A 15,914-nucleotide genomic window follows, 5' to 3' on the forward strand; every position below is an offset into this window, starting at 1 on the left:
ATTTTTCCAAAAGAACTCACCGGAAAATAAGCCCTAGCATGATTTTTCAGGATGCTCGTAATATAAACCCTACCCCCAAAATAAGCCCCAGTTAAGATCGTCAGCAGACAGAGGCATTTAGTACTGTATTTCCCCCAAAATAAGACCTAACCAGAAAATAAGCCATAATGTGTCTTTTGGAGCAAAAATTAATATAAGACCCTATCTTATTTTGGGAAAAATACGATTAGGTACAATTCTGCTTTGGGGTTTTGTTTTGTTTTTTTGAGATCAGCCCAAATCAGCTAAGAACTGCAATCTGTAGAGAATCCTTGAGGCAATTATTTGACTTGTAGAGAAGATTGAATTTAGTGTTCGCTCCACAGATAAAAGGGAAGCTTTGTTACAACGCACAAAACTGATAAGTTGCCTAGATGCATAAAATGTTGACATGAGACCGTTTCCGCAAAAGCGCCTTATATTTCCAAAAAAAAAAAAGATGAGTAAAATGTTCTCCTAGTGATTGCAAAATGATGGAGATGGTCATCCATTGGCAGAAGACACCAATGGATGGAAAGATTATAGTAGTTACTAACTTCCCCAAAATGCCCGAGCCCCAAGGAAGGATGGCTTTTACAATGTTGCTTTCAAGAAAGAATGTCATTGATCTGGTCTCCACTCCAGGTTACCAGATAATGATCTTCTCATAGAACTTTAGGAGTTCTAAACATGAAGTGTTTAGAACATCAGGACTGCCCAACAGTCTCCTGTCAAACTTCTCCAATGTCACCTTCAATTAAAATAAGGAGTACGTTAAGTCACCAACCATAAACCTTTCTCCTAAATTCTGCCCTTCCCCACGACCTCACCTGAAATCTGGAGATAGGAAGAGACTGCAGAACCTCAAAGAAGAAGACCTAATTGGTGTCTCAATTTAGTTAGGTGGAGAAAGCAGACTTATTTGCCTAAACTTAAGCACCAAAGGAAGTATCGGAGGTTAGAAGCTTAAACCTGAACATAAGAATCAGAAGAAATCATTAAAGACCCTGAATCATGGGTATTTGGGTTTCAAATAGTGCCACCCAGAAGGGAGGGGGGATTTGTCAATCTGCAAGATGGTGCGTGAGATGTAATGCAGAGCTTGAATCACAACACCAACCTAACCATTTAAGACAGGGTTTCCCAAATTTGCTAAAGTTCTTTAAGTCATGTGAATTTCAACTCCCAGAATTCCCCAGCTAGCTATGTTGACTGAGGAATTCTGGGAGTTGAAGTCCATGTGTCTTAAAGTTGCCAAGGTTGGAAAACTATGATTTAAAAGGTTGTGTAATCCCCTCTCTGAAAACCCAAGATCTCTGAACTGTGGTTGCTTCACGGATTTGACACATTTTGGTGGCGGAACGAAGCCTTATTCTCACATTATACAATGAAATAGAACAAGTCGCTCATGTGTTCGGTTAGCTGAGTTTATTCAGAACGATCTAAAGTCAATTTTAAGACCCATCAGGATTGATATACAAGCCCAGGTTCCTCTAAGCATACAGTTTGATTTCCAGTCTTATTTCTATTGTAGGTATTGCTATGTCAATGACCAAAGAGACTTAATTTGGTTTAATTCAATCACTAATGGTGGTGGTTGCTAATGAAGTTTTACTGTGATTTTAAATAAACAAGTTTGAATGCTTAGACATAAGTTATGAGGATCTTTAAGGGACTCTGTTAAATGGAAATTAAAATATAAGCAGTCTTGCCTATTTCCAATCCTGTTCTTTAGAGCAGCATTTTCTCAATTCTGGGAACATTTAAGATGACTGGACTTCAACTTCCAGAATTCCACAGCCAGCATGCTGACTGGAGAAATCTGGGAGTTGAAGTCCGCCGCTCTTAAAGGTCCCAAGGTTGAGAAACGCTGCTTTTGAAGAATGAGGAAAATAGCCATATTGTGGTCATTTTCCCACTGAGTCTCAGCCTTCCCTCTCCCTCCCTCCCCTCCCCCAATTTTCCTTTCCTTCTCCCTCCCGATGATCAACTCAGCTCTGCTGAAGCAAATCAGTTAGGGAATTGGGTTATTTTTGTTTTTGTTTTTTATTTTCACTTTTTTATTTTTTTTGTTTGTTTTTCTTTTCTTTTCTTTTTTTAATTTATGTACTACAGAGAACAGTGTCGTCTTGTGGCCGTTCTCGTAGACTGTGTTGGTTTAACAAGCGTCCAACCCTTTTTGTCTTTGTTGTTCTTTTCTTTTCTTTTCTTTTGTTCTTTCTTTTTTTCTTTTTTTCTTTTTTTTCTTTTTTTGTCTTTCCTGCTCCCTGCCCCCTGTTCCCACAGGCTGTGCGTTTGTCACGTTTTCGACAAGGGCAATGGCACAGAATGCAATCAAAGCTATGCACCAGTCCCAGACCATGGAGGTACTGTATCATATGCCCTTTCATTGTTTCTTTTGTGCATATGACTGAGAATGTAAAGCTGTGCTCTCTTGGAGAAGATCAGATGTATGACAGTCCTAGGCAAACCTTCCAAGTTCACTAAGCCCCATTTCCCCCCTTACATCTCTCTCCCCACCTCCCAACTCTTTTGTTTCTGGGACATTTGCTTCTCTTAATGATCTGAGAACAGATCACTCTGTTGTTGTGCCCTCCTTTTAGTGGCATTCAGTTTTTTTTTAAAAAAAAAGTTTGTTGACATGTCATTTTGCTGTCTGGCATTTAGGGTGCTGATTTACCCGAGAATAATTTTTGATTTAAAAAAAAAAAACTAATAACAAAGCTGGCCTTTGCGAGGCTGCCAAGCCTAAACTCGAATTGGCCAAGTACAGCCAAAAAGGCATATATATATATATGTATATATATATTCTTTCCTACCTGTTTAGAAGTATCCCCTTATTCCAAGGGGCTAGTAAACATTCACATTAGGCCCACATGAAACGAATTGCTAGAGACAGCAAACTTTGATTCCATCATTGACTTGACATATTCAAGTTTAAATTATCCCTGCATTTTCAATTTTATTTTTTTTTATTTTTTTAAAAAAAGGAGCTCCCTCCAGCCCAGTCCATGATTTTTCAGAATTTTGCACACACACACACACACACACACACACACAAAATGCCTCATGAGTTGACTGTGTCTTATTCTGGATCTTCTGAATTAATCATTTAAGACAGCATGTTCTATTGTATTCTGTACTGTGTATCTGTGTATTAATTAATTCTTCTTAAGCATTTGGATGTAATGTGCACTTTTTTCTTGCTTTTTTTTTTTAAAAAAAAAACCCTCTTGAGATGAGGAACGTTCAAATATATATGCAAAAAATATATATATTGCAAATGCTCTAACCTCCCAAAGCATGCTGGGAACTAAAATCCCAAAATTATTTGGTCTGTGTCGTTGAATGGCTTTGTGTGATGAGCAAAGAAAGAAAACAATGAAAATATTTTTTTTAAAAAAAATGCATGGAAATGTCTTACGTATTCTTGAGAAACACTGATATTGGCATTGCAGTGTCCGTTGTTCTCCAGCCTTCATTTGAAATTATTTCGATATTTTATAATCAATTTGTCTTTCTTTTCAGTGCTATCCATTTTTTTTAGATTGTATTAGACGTGATGCTTGCCACAGAAAAGAATGCAATTCACTCGAAAAGACGCATGCTTCTGTGTGCAGAATATTATATACTGTATATATATATATATATATATTATATTATAATATAATATATTATATATATAAAATCTCCATCCTTTTATGTGGCCTGCTTTTAATATTTTAGCGAGTTTATTCTATTATGTTTTGCCGAAAGACAAAAGGATGGATATAGATAGATAGATAGATAGATAGATAGATAGATAGATAGACAGACAGACAGACAGACAGACAGACAGATAGAGTATACTTCGCATATCTTTGATTGAAAATTTCAGACACTTGAATTCGATGTTTATTTGCCTAAGTTTTAAAAACTTATGATAATTTTGCGAGGAAAAAACCCCCAAAACGATACTAAGGATTCTGACTTGGTTCCCTGAGAACTAATCCATTTGGGGGGGAAAATTCCCACAGATCTTGGCTACACTGGCAAAGTTGGATGGGACTTGAAGCTTCCTGCTCCTAAGGCATGGCACCCTTCTAGATGCATATTGACCTTGTGGAAGCATGTTAGATTAGCAGAGATGCCAAATTGTGTCCGGTACAATTACAACAACTGAATTGGCTGTTGTGCCAGGATACAGAATGGTGGCTCATTGACAAAGAGATAAGGTAACAGAAGACAGGATTAGTTGTGAAAGTGTTATTATCACCTGCCGGTGGCGGGGTGGGAATCATTCAACTGTTCACACAGGGCGTTTTGTATATTACAAAATTATAATTTTTCTCCTACAGGATAGTAGATCTATGAGGGATATTTCCCACATTATGTTTTGGCCAGTTTCCTTTGAGTTCTCTCCATTCTGGTATGATCAACAAGCAGTTCTCCAATCTCATTTTTACAGCAATAGAGGCAGTCCAATATATAGAGATCCACAGTTTTGGATGTGCTTTTAATACTGAAAAAAAAAATTGTTTGGTCCAATCCCCAGTTAATGCAAAAAGGTTGAAGATGGAAGTTTCATAGAAGGAGAAGGAGAGAGGGCTTTATGTGCCATCTTGTTGAGTTTCTTTCAGAGTTGGCAACTTTAAGATGTAACAGTAACAGAGTTGGAAGGGACCTTGGAGGTCATCTAGTCTAACCCCCTGCTCACACAGGAGACCTGTACTAGGGATTCGAACCACCAGCTAGTCACCTAGTAACCTAGTCAGGCATGTCTGAACTTTAACTACCAGAATTCCCCAGCCAGTGGTGTTCCTAGAATCCTCTTAAGCATGCCGGCTGAGGAATTATGGGAGTTGGTGTACACACACCTTAAAGTTGCCAACTTTGGAAAATATTGCTCTAATTCAGCACCCTTGGATAAGGCAATTGCAGATCAAAAGCACCCTCTTTTAACCATGTGGTTCCTTTTTAAAATTACTTTTTGTCATCAGCATATTTTCCTAATGTTCGGTTGAAAGCAAGCCTCCTGTCATTTAAAGCTATTAGTTCCATTCCTGCTCTCTAGGATAACCAGGAAAGTGTCTTTATCCTTTTCTAAGTAACAGCACCTCACGAGGCTGATGGATGCTGTATATACGTAGCATGAATGAAACATATTTCATTATTCCATGCTGCTTGGTTAATATTTGAAGGAAGACGGCGCATTCAACCAGAAAAAAATGTGAATAAGGGAAGGAGGGGCATCCTGAATGGGTGCTCTGCTCGAATCTGAAGCATCCTGTACTGATAATCAGTCCACTGATGATGTTACCTAGTTGGGTAATGAAATGTCTGCAGGGAAACCACCAAGCTCAGCGAGCACCAAGGACCCCATAATTCAATTTTGAGCTACAAATATTCTATAGAAGGAATAGAGTAGAGTAGAGTAGAGTAGAGTAGAGTAGAGTAGAGTAGAGTAGAGTAGAGTAGAATAGAATAGAATAGAATAGAATAGAATAGAATAGAATAGAATAGAATAGAATAGAAACCTCACTCTCTTCTTGTATTGATGATGTTACCTAGTTGGGTAATGAAATGTCTGCAGGGAAACCACCAAGCTCGGAAAGCACCAAGGACCCCCTTTTTTCAACCCTGAGCTACAAATATTCTCCTTTATTGATTTGCTCTAATCTGAAAAGCTGCTTCCATTGTATCTTTCATCACACCACATCCTGTCAGTCATAGTTTATGCAAAACCATCTACTACACAGCATATATTTGCCCAGGGAAGAAAGTCCTTCTGTCCGGTACTGGAGGACTTTATCACTGTACAGGTAGTCCTCGACATACAACCACAATGGAACCCAATATTTCTGTTGCTAAGCGAGACAGTTGCTGTGAGTTTTGCCCCCCATTTTGCAACCTTCCTTGCCACAGTTGTTAAAGTAAATCGCTGCCATTGTTAAGTTAGTAACACGTTTGTTAGGTGAAATTGGCTTCCCCATGGACTTTGCTTGTCCGAAGATCGCAAAAGGAGATCACATGACCCCTGGACACGGCAACCGTTTTAAATATAAGACAGTTGCCGAGTGTTTGAATGTTGATCACATAACCATGGGGATGCGGCGACGGTCGCTATTGTGAAAAACGGTCATAAGTCCCTTTTTTCAGTGTAACTTGGTCACTAAATGAACTTGTTTTAAGACGAGGACTGCCTGTGTTTCATTTTGTCAGTTTCAAATCAAGCTTGGCATTTTTACTTCTCCATGCCAATTCTAGAGTAGCTTTTGACAATGCCCAGGCAGGGGGCAAAGTTTCCATTGAAAGGCAAAAATATCCCAGTTTTCGTAGAAAGATGGTGTTCGGATTAATCCCAATTGGCTTTAGTATGGCTCTTGTGAAAATCAAGAATCATGAAAACAAAAGAACAATTGCCTTTCCACACCTAACAGGAACAGCTCTAGAGGACAAATCTGGTAGAAATGGGCCAAAACATAATGTGTGAATATGGATTGCTTCTTGTGCAGTATGCTTTAAATATATATGCTTTTGGTGAAATGCCTGTATCACAAGATTTTTTAAAATATCTATTTAAAAAGTCAAGATGTTATAAAGTAAAAGGAAGGAAGGGAAGGAAGGAAGGAAGGAAGGAAGGAAGGAAGGAAGGAAGGAAGGAAGGAAGGAAGGAAGGAAGGATAGATAGCAAGTGTCAATAAAAAAAGGAATAATGCAATTTATTTAGCTTGGCTTCCACCTCTCTGCTGTTCTTCAGATGTGATGGGATTACAGATCCCATGCTTCCCTGACTAGAAAATTCAAAAGTCGCCATCTCAATATACCCGGAAGCTTCCAAACTGGAGAAAGCAGCTTCCAATCTAAATATTCTGCTGCTTTTCTTTATTGTCCTTGACCATTAATAATCTCGACGCCCCTGCAGTAAACAGTTGACTGTCAACAAAGAATATTCAATCTGAAAAGTCAACCAGAAACTATATTGCTCCTAGGGCTGTTCGGCTGGATTTTTTTTTAATGCAAAGAACATTATTTTCAAAAGGTAGAATGTGCATCAAACAATTGGTTTCAGATGAAAGTTACCTAGGACTCAGCGTCCTGTTTTCAGGACTGTCATCTCGCCTTCGCTTGCTGCTAAGACAAAACATGTTTTCAATAAGAGAACAATATCCAAAAATAACCCCATACTGAAAAAACAGATGTCTTCCAAAATAAATAACTATTTTCATGGCTGTTTACCTACCCCCTACCCTCCTATTTTTGTAATCACGTGCTTTATAAACCTGTGATTACCACCGCATTTTAATCTCATATAGGTATATATGTGAGTGTATATATTCATGCACTTCAGAGGTGGGTTTCAGCAGGTTCTGACCAGTTCTGGAGAACCGGTAGTAGGAATTTTGAGTAGTTCGGAGAACTGGTAGTAAAAGTTCTGACTGGCCCCGCCCCCTTCTATTCTCTGCCTCCCAAGTCCCAGCTGATCGGGAGGAAATGGGTATTTGCAGTAACCTTCTCCTGGAGTGGGGTGGGAATGGAAATTTTACAATATCCTTCCCCTGCCATGCCCACCAAGCCACACCTTCAGAACCAGTAGTAAAAAAAATTGAAACCCACCACTGATGCACTTAGAGAAATCTAATCCTGCCCCCCTTTTTTTCTTCTTTAACGATGGAACAAATACGTTACAGCCATAACCTCCCTATTTTATTTTATTTTTTTTTGATTCAGAGCCATTTTGATTTGTATGTTTTCAATCTGCATGAGGTTGGTTCTATTAAAATTCGCTACCCAGATGAAATATGACGCAGAGTGGGGGGAGTGTTAGGCAAATTATAGATTCATCAAATGCTTCTGTAATGTTTTATACAATTTACAGCCGGTTAAGCATTCATAAATAGAATATCAGATGCCACATGGAAACGGAGAGCTTGCAAGTATTGTCTGGGAAAAGCATCTCGTGTTCTTGTCCTTGAAATTTATTTCTGCTTCCTTCAGAAAGATTTGAAGAGCTACACTTAATATCTGTTGGAAGCGGTACTTGTTTCTCCTAAGAGATCTTCCATGAACTAGATTTTTTTGATCAATGTTTCCTTTTCTGTCTTTTAACCTGGGGAAGCTGGGATCTGCTGCAGGTTTCATAGAGCATGTTTTGCATTAATATTTTAAGATGCCCAGGGGAAGCAAAGTTTATGCCAGGGTGAACCCACATAATCCTTCTACTTCTGTGCATTTACCTAATTTTGACTTCCCATCTCTCTACAAATACTTTTATTTTTTCCCCCAAATAATTTAAGCAAGCAAAACAATGAATTCTTCTGCTTCTCAAAAGCCATGAACATCTAATTTCAATCAGAGGAGTTTTCTACCCAAAACTCCATATCCTGTGGCTGTTAAGCACAGTAGTCCTCTTTCAGCAACCAGCGTTGGGACCGGCCACTTGGTCATTAAGTGAAGTAGTCATTAAGTGAACCCCCCTGGACTTAACTTCATACTTTCCTTTGCTTTATAAACCTGCGAAGGTGGTAAAGGAAAGGAACGGTTTGCAAAGTTACTCTTTCTTCTTTGTTGGAACTGCAAATGGTCACTAAATGAGGCAGATGCTAAATGAGGACTGCCTGTATCAATACAGAAAGCACATATCCCAAAGTGGATCCCGTTTTAAGTGTTTGGCTTGCAAGCTGGATATAAATGGCACCACACCTGCAGGACAGACAGCGATACTATATGAAAGCACAATTATTTCTTGGGAATTCCCGATCTCTTTTCGAGTGGCGTTCTTCAGGAAAAATAAAACATGCACCGGTTATTTTATTAAATTGTTCTTTTTTAAAAAAAAAACTAAGAAGAGGAACAGAATTCTTTTAAACCGGGGGCGTCAAACTCGATTTCATTGAGGGCCGCATCAGGGTTGTGTTTGACCTCAGGGGACCGGGGTGGGCGTGGCCAGCTCAACATCATTTGTGTCGGGGGCATCTGTGGTGGCCAAGTGCTAAGGCAGGGCTTCCCTCAGACCCTCCCTCACTCTCATTATTATAATCTCCCTTCCTTCCTTCTTTCCTTCCTTCTCTTTTCTTCACTTCTCTTCTCTTCTCTTTCCTTCCCTCTTCATTCTCCTTTCTTCTTCCTTCCCCCCTTTCCTTCTTTTTCCTTCCTTGCTCTCTTTCCTTCTTTGTCTTTCCTCTTTCCCTTTCTCCTTTCCTGTCCCTTCTTGCACGCTCTTATTTTGTTTTTAGTTTGTTTTCCAGGGTGGCCCCACGGGCCAAATCTAAGCACCTCACTGGCTGGATAAGGCCTGCGGGCCCTGAGTTTGACACCCCTGTTTTAAACCATTCTGTGGCACATTCCTAAGCAAAAGTCCTTGAAAATTGCACTAAATACAGTGAAGCTCATATATATATATATGTATGTACAGTATATCACAGAAGTGAGTACACCCCCTCACATTTTGTAAATATTTAAGTATATCTTTTCATGTAGCAACACTGAAGAAATGACACTTGGCTACAATGTAAAGTAGTGAGTATACAGGTTGTATAACAGTGTAAATATGCTGTCCCCTCAAAATAACGCAACACACAGCCATTCATGTCTAAACTGCTGGCAACAGTATACAGTATATAATACATACATACATACATACATACATACATACATACATACATACATACATATGCATATCCAGGTAAAATTTCATAGAACTGTAAAATTTTGATTTATTTTAAAATAATGGAGTGATCAGTTAAAGTTTAAAACTTTGCAAAGAAGAAAGAAAAACTCATAACAGTTCCCAACATTCACTGAGCAACAGTTTATAGGTTACAAAATTAAGCAAAAGTTGTTAGGTTTGGTTCATCCTTTCCCATTTCTCCCCTTACAGTTTCTTGCCTGCTTCTACTGTGTTTCCCTGAAAATAAGACTCTGTCTTATATTTTTTTGAACCCTGAAATAAGCGCTTGGTCTTATTGCCATGCGCTCAAAAGCCCAATTGGGCTTATTATCAAGGGATGTCTTATTTTGGGGGGAAACAGGGTAACACCTAATTCTCTAGATTAGAGCTTTCTATTAAATCTGGCCTGGAAGTAACTCTGCTTAGTTAGATCATAGTCAGGTTAGAAAGAAGACATGTTGATAAACCAAGTTTTGACTTTTAATTTCTTTTTCGAACTGTAACAAATCAGGACATTCCTGCTTCACAAGTCTAATTAGAATAAAAAAAATCTGATTAGCATAAAGGTTTAATTAATATTCAGACTTGGAAAATGTGGAGAAATATGGGGAAAAAAGGAGAAATCTTCCTTCTTTCCTTTTTCTCTTCCATCCTTTCTTCCTTCCTCATTACTCAAAGCCAAAACAACTAAGACCAAAACAAAAAAGTATTAACCATTAAGAGAGACCAATGCCAAATTAATGGATGCATTTGTAAGCTAAAATGTCACCCAAACAGATTTCTGAAATTGGCGTACAGTTTGAGCCTCTTTACATACCATCCTATCCAATGTTTTGATCTGCTTTGGAGGTTCCCTCAATCTCTGGAGCAGATTTTTGGGATGTGCAGGAAGGGATGGTATGGAATATATTGGGGTGGAGAGAAGGGGGTGAATTTCCCGAGCAATGAGTGTTAAGACATCATGCTAACCAGGAATGTTTGCAGCAGATGAAGCTTAGGGGTCAAATATGTCAAGGTGGCAGCCACAAACACAACTACCATTTTGACTTTTGGGATCCCCTCTGCAATGCTCCCTGAGATTCTGAAATCTTTTGACTATCCACATGTTATGGGGTCCTATAATCAGTTGCAAAATTATAGACCGTCTAAAGAAAAAAAGAACTGTGAAAAAGACTCATGCAGATGTATCAGAATTATTGTAACATCTCCTCTGAGTCGAACTTGATGCTTAGTAATTTATCCCATCTAGCGCTAACCAATCTGACCTCACATACCAGCCAACGATGGCTAAAGCATCACGTAGCCCCTGATACTTAAAAATGATTGTGAATGGAAGTTTTCTTTCCAATTCAAATAAAAGATACAGAGACAAAATTAAATTTAATGGTAAAGGTAAAGGTTTCCCTGTCCGGTCGTGTCTGACTCTAAGGCACGGTGCTTATCTCCGTTTTTCGGCCGAGGGAGCCAGTGTTGTCCAAAGACATTTTCTGCGGTCATGTGGCTAGCATGGCTATATGCCAAAGGCGCACAGAACACTGTTATTTTCCCACCAAAGTGGTACCTATTAATCTCGCATTTACATGCTTTCAAACTGCTAGGTGGACAGGAGCTGCAGCAAGGAACGGGAGCTCACCCGTTGCGCGGCGCTCGGGTCTCGAACCCAGACTGTCAGCTTTCCAGCTGACGAGCTCAGTATCTTTAACCACTGTGCCATCACGCCCCCTTCTAAATTAAACAAGGGGCCCAAAATTTAAACCAGTGTCTTCAATCGCATAGTAAATACTCCCACCAATCAAGTTCAGCTCCTGATGTCTACCTCAACGCATTCGTGAAGTTTTCCTGACAACAGCACAGAAGTGATCTCCCAAGATATTTTTGTATTTCTGACTTCTCAGGCAAGTCAACGCTGCTAGTCAATCCCCCGAGGCCTTCTCTCTTTTAAGTACTAACCAGGTCTGAGATCAGCCAAGGTCGGCTAGGTGCTGCCACCTAGCTGGAAATGTGTGATAGACCTTTTTCCCCACCAATCTGTCCAACCACAGGGCTGTTCTTCACCAATTGTCGTGAAGTTTGCTGATACCCAAAAGGACAAAGAGCAAAGACGTTTACAACAGCAATTGGCACAACAAATGCAACAGCTCAATACTGCCACATGGGGAAACCTTACAGGCCTTGGAGGATTTACCCCACAGTACCTGGCTGTAAGTAATCATCACATTTGTTTACAATATTTTCAAAGCAAGCTTGCCATGCTGGGTTAAGTGGGCATGGTTTAAATAAAGCAGGGAGTATCTCTGTTGTGAAAGGGTTGAGGAAACAAATTCATTGCATCAAATTGTCCTGCAAGGAGTGTGAAAGAATATCTGAGATTAAGATAGCGATTGCAATGAGATTTCCTCCAATTGATGCTGTCACATTTTAATAGATGAAGTTTCTGGGTGAACGATTGTATTCTGAGGATATCCCTGCAAGCATGCAGATAGAGATGTTTGCATATTTAACTGCAGTTCTGAGCATTTTACACCACTCGAAACGTTTTAGACAGTGATGTGAAATCTACATTTTTGTCTTTTTCTTAGCAATGGATTCTGTATATTTATCTCTTAATAGCTTAAGACGCTTTAAGAACATGTTATCACTGAAAGTTGAATCTCTGCATTTCAGATAAAGGTTGTCTACGCCAACCAGCTCAATTTCAAATTTTAGACGCTGCATTCACACAACATGCTCAGCTTGGTTAATGGCTCACTTACTTGTTACATGGAATAGGCTGTTGTGTGAAAGCAGTGGGTTTATTCAACATCTAATGCAAAATTAGAAAATGGGTTAATTCAGTAACAAGGTCAAACGTATATTATGAGGAATACAGTTCTTTACTATGGAGATTCTCAATCAGCAGGTCATGATTGTCCCAAAAGATGCTTTTTCAAAAGACAGCTGGACAAAGGAAGTCCACTTGCCTTTTGAAAAAGCACCTTTGGGAAGAACACGGTTGAAATTCAAATACAGGTAGTCCTCGACTTACGACCACAATTGAGCCCAAAGTTTCTGTTGCTAAGTGAAGGAGTTGTGAAGTGAGTTTTGCCCCATGTTATGACCTTTCTTGCCACCGTGATTAAGTGAAACCCTGCAGTTGTTCAGTTAAGTAACAGGGTTAGTAACAGTACCTTGCCTATACAGGTAGTCCTCATCTTACGACCACAAAGGAGCCCAACATTTCCATTGTTAAGTGAGACATTTGATAAGTGAGTTATGCCCCATTTTTACGATCTTTCTTGTTAAAGTGATTCACTGCAGGTGTTAAATTAGTAACACGGTTGTTAAGTGAATCTAGCTTCCCCATTGACTTTGCTTGTCAGATCACATGACCCCCCCCAGGACACTGCAACCGTCATAAGTATGAGTCAATTGCCAGCCATCTAAATTTCGATCATGTGGCCATTGGAGTGCTGCTACCGTCGTAAGTGTAAAAAACGGCCATAAATCACTTTTTTCAGTGCCATTGTAACTTCCAAGAGTCACCAAATGAACTGTTGCAATTTGAGGACTACCTGTATTTGGAGCTGCAGTCTGTATCTCTCATTACCCAGAAATAAGGCCCATTGATTTTAATGGGATTTGTTTCTAAGTAGACATGTTCAATTTGTACTAAAGGGTTCAATAAAGAAACCATCAATTCTCTCTAATTTTTGTAATCCTGACCCGGAAGCATTCAGTGGAAGCTCTGTTCGCTTCACACATTCTCACATATCATCCTACTTTTCTTTTTCAAATGTGTCCTCTCCCCTAAATAGCTGCTTCACAATGGCTGGGTTCACACAACATGCTTCCTCTTTTTTGGCTCGACATCATCTGAAACTGCCCTGATGCCAAAGGAACATCACACAAATGCCACCATCACACACTGTCTGTTTGGTCTCCCCCTTTCCCACCACCCCATTTTCTGGACGTGCATAATACACTTGTCAAGGCTCTGACTAACGAACCCAAGCAAATCAGACTTGCCTTTTTCTCAAAGGTCTTCTTTAATGAGTACATCACATCAGCACAGCTTCAATGGAAAGCCGAGTCTAAATTTTTCCCGCGGTTTCAGTACAATTAAACTAGGGAATAACCCCATTCCCAAGTGTCACAGGTCACGTTGGCCAATTGAGCTAATTGGTGGGCTCTTCAGGCACTCCTTTCCCAACCTTATCGGTTGCTAGTAGAGATGACCTTGGTTCTCAGGAGAAAGCTCTTTGTTGTGTCCAGTAATGCATTCCAACCTCCTTCCCACCTCCTTCCCCCTCTATGTGCCAACTGAGGAACAGAAAATTGGCTGCGGCCAGGTTTTATTTATTATTTATTATTCAAATTTCTATACCGCCCTTCTCCTTTCGGACTCAGGGCGGTGAACAGCCAAAAATAAAAACATCTATACATAACATTACAGTTAAAAATAGAGTTAAAATAATTTATAAATTTGGCCCGTAATTTAAAACTTGTCAATTTAAAATCAATATTAAAATTTTAAAACTAACCCTAAAATCAAGACAGACCGGCTAACTGAAAAAAATAAGTTTTTAGGGCCCGATGAAAAGTCCGGAGGTCGGAGATCACTCGTATCTCTGGGGGTAGATCGTTCCAGAGGGTAGGTGCCACCACAGAGAAGGCTCTCCTTCTGGGGGTCGCCAGCCGGCATTGTCTGGCTGACAGCACCCTGAGGAGGCCCTCTCTGTGGGAGCGAACCGGCCGGTGGGAGGCTATTGGTGGCAGAAGGCGGTCCCGTAAGTACCCTGGCCCTAAGCCATGGAGCGCTTTAAAGGTGATCACCAACACCTTGAAACGCACCTGGAAGTCCACCGGAAGCCAATGCAGCTCGCGCAGGAGAGGAGTCACATGGGAGCGCCAGGTTCAGTTCGAAGTTGACAACACTTCTATGTCAAGCAACCAAACTTTGGGTTGTCAGCAAAAATGCAAGATAGGAATGCAAGGAATAAATACGGTAAATAGTGGTTTGCATTTACACAACACGTAACAATTAGCACTAAGCAAGTGCGAATCATCATATAAATGCAACCTCTAGGGTTATTACTGACTTGCTTAAGAGTGTTGGATAGACAGGCAACATTTTTTATGGAATAAATTAGAATTGTTTTGTTTTGTTTTGTTTTGTTTCCAAAATGTATTCACGCCAACACTTTATTCTTAGTGCTTTAACTAAAACAACACAATCCTTGTGTTCACATACCGTATGCTGAGAAAAATAAGTTATATTCTGGCTTCATATGATAGCCTAATTCACCCAATATGGCAGGATTTTTAGCACATGCTAAACCACTAACTGTCTAACCTCATTATAGCTTAATCTAGGCTGTTATGTCAGAACCTTTTTTGCATTAGATAAAGCAAGTATATAATTTCTATTTTAGTGTTTTTGGATTTGGTAATGTAAAAAAGATTGAATGAGAAATCAATTTGCAAGCTTTTTGTCATATGGAGATATTCAGTGGCTGGTATATTTTTAGGAGAGGGTTATTTGGATTATATTTTAGCTGTGTCCACATTTAACCAGGTCAACTGAAGACTGACTGGCTGCATTCACACAAGCTAAGCTTCATTTCTTTACTTACTTTGTGTGTATATGTGTACACAACTTAATACATTGTAAAATTATTTGGTTAGTTTAGGACTGATTGTTGCACAAGTCCACAAAACGGGCAACTTAAGAATCACTTAAATGCATTAGGTGAAGGCAACCATTGCTTTAGCATGTATGTAGAAAAAAAACCAGTTTTTGGCAGATAAATAAATCTCTTCCACAATTGGTTCACCATGATAGTGTACAAAGATGTTTGCTTTTCAAATGCAATGTAAGAAGCAAGTATTAAACAACATAATTAGAGCTGTTTTGCCAGAATGACATTATCCTAAGCAGCATTTGCCAGTTTACATTTGGCAGCCTGGTGGCGAGGCCATTGTTAAAAAATCTTTTCCCATTTACATGTGCAAACCACATCTTCAAAATGCAATGGTTAGATTCACTAAATACAGCACACTTAATCAGGTCAACTGAAGACTGACTGGCTGCCTTCTGAAACCCAGATTAACAAATCTCAATTCCTGCCTTCACATAACATGTGACCGCCGAACAAATAAGCCACCATACAGCTTTACATGATTCACCTGATGTGCAAAGATACAAACGTGCCACTTCCCTGCGAAAAAAGAAATATTCAAGATTTGATCCAGGAGAGAGAACCTCCAT

The 15,914-nt window shown here is 39.5% G+C and overlaps 1 protein-coding gene across 50 annotated transcripts in view; it reads left to right on the forward strand.

Annotated features, from left to right (window-relative positions):
* Positions 1 to 15,914, forward strand: part of CELF2 (CUGBP Elav-like family member 2) — a 650,307-nt gene that overhangs the window by 581,611 nt on the left and 52,782 nt on the right. For all 50 annotated transcript variants that reach the window (XM_087873611.1, XM_087873614.1, XM_087873639.1 and 47 more), the window contains 2 exons: positions 2,305 to 2,384; positions 11,710 to 11,868. In XM_087873611.1, the coding sequence (XP_087729737.1) occupies positions 2,305 to 2,384; positions 11,710 to 11,868 (239 nt within the window). The remainder of the gene's footprint in view (positions 1 to 2,304; positions 2,385 to 11,709; positions 11,869 to 15,914) is intronic.

The sequence above is a fragment of the Pantherophis guttatus genome, chromosome 7 (genome assembly GCF_059756535.1).
Source record: "Pantherophis guttatus breed Tessera chromosome 7, ASM5975653v1, whole genome shotgun sequence".
Taxonomy (NCBI): domain Eukaryota; kingdom Metazoa; phylum Chordata; class Lepidosauria; order Squamata; family Colubridae; genus Pantherophis; species Pantherophis guttatus.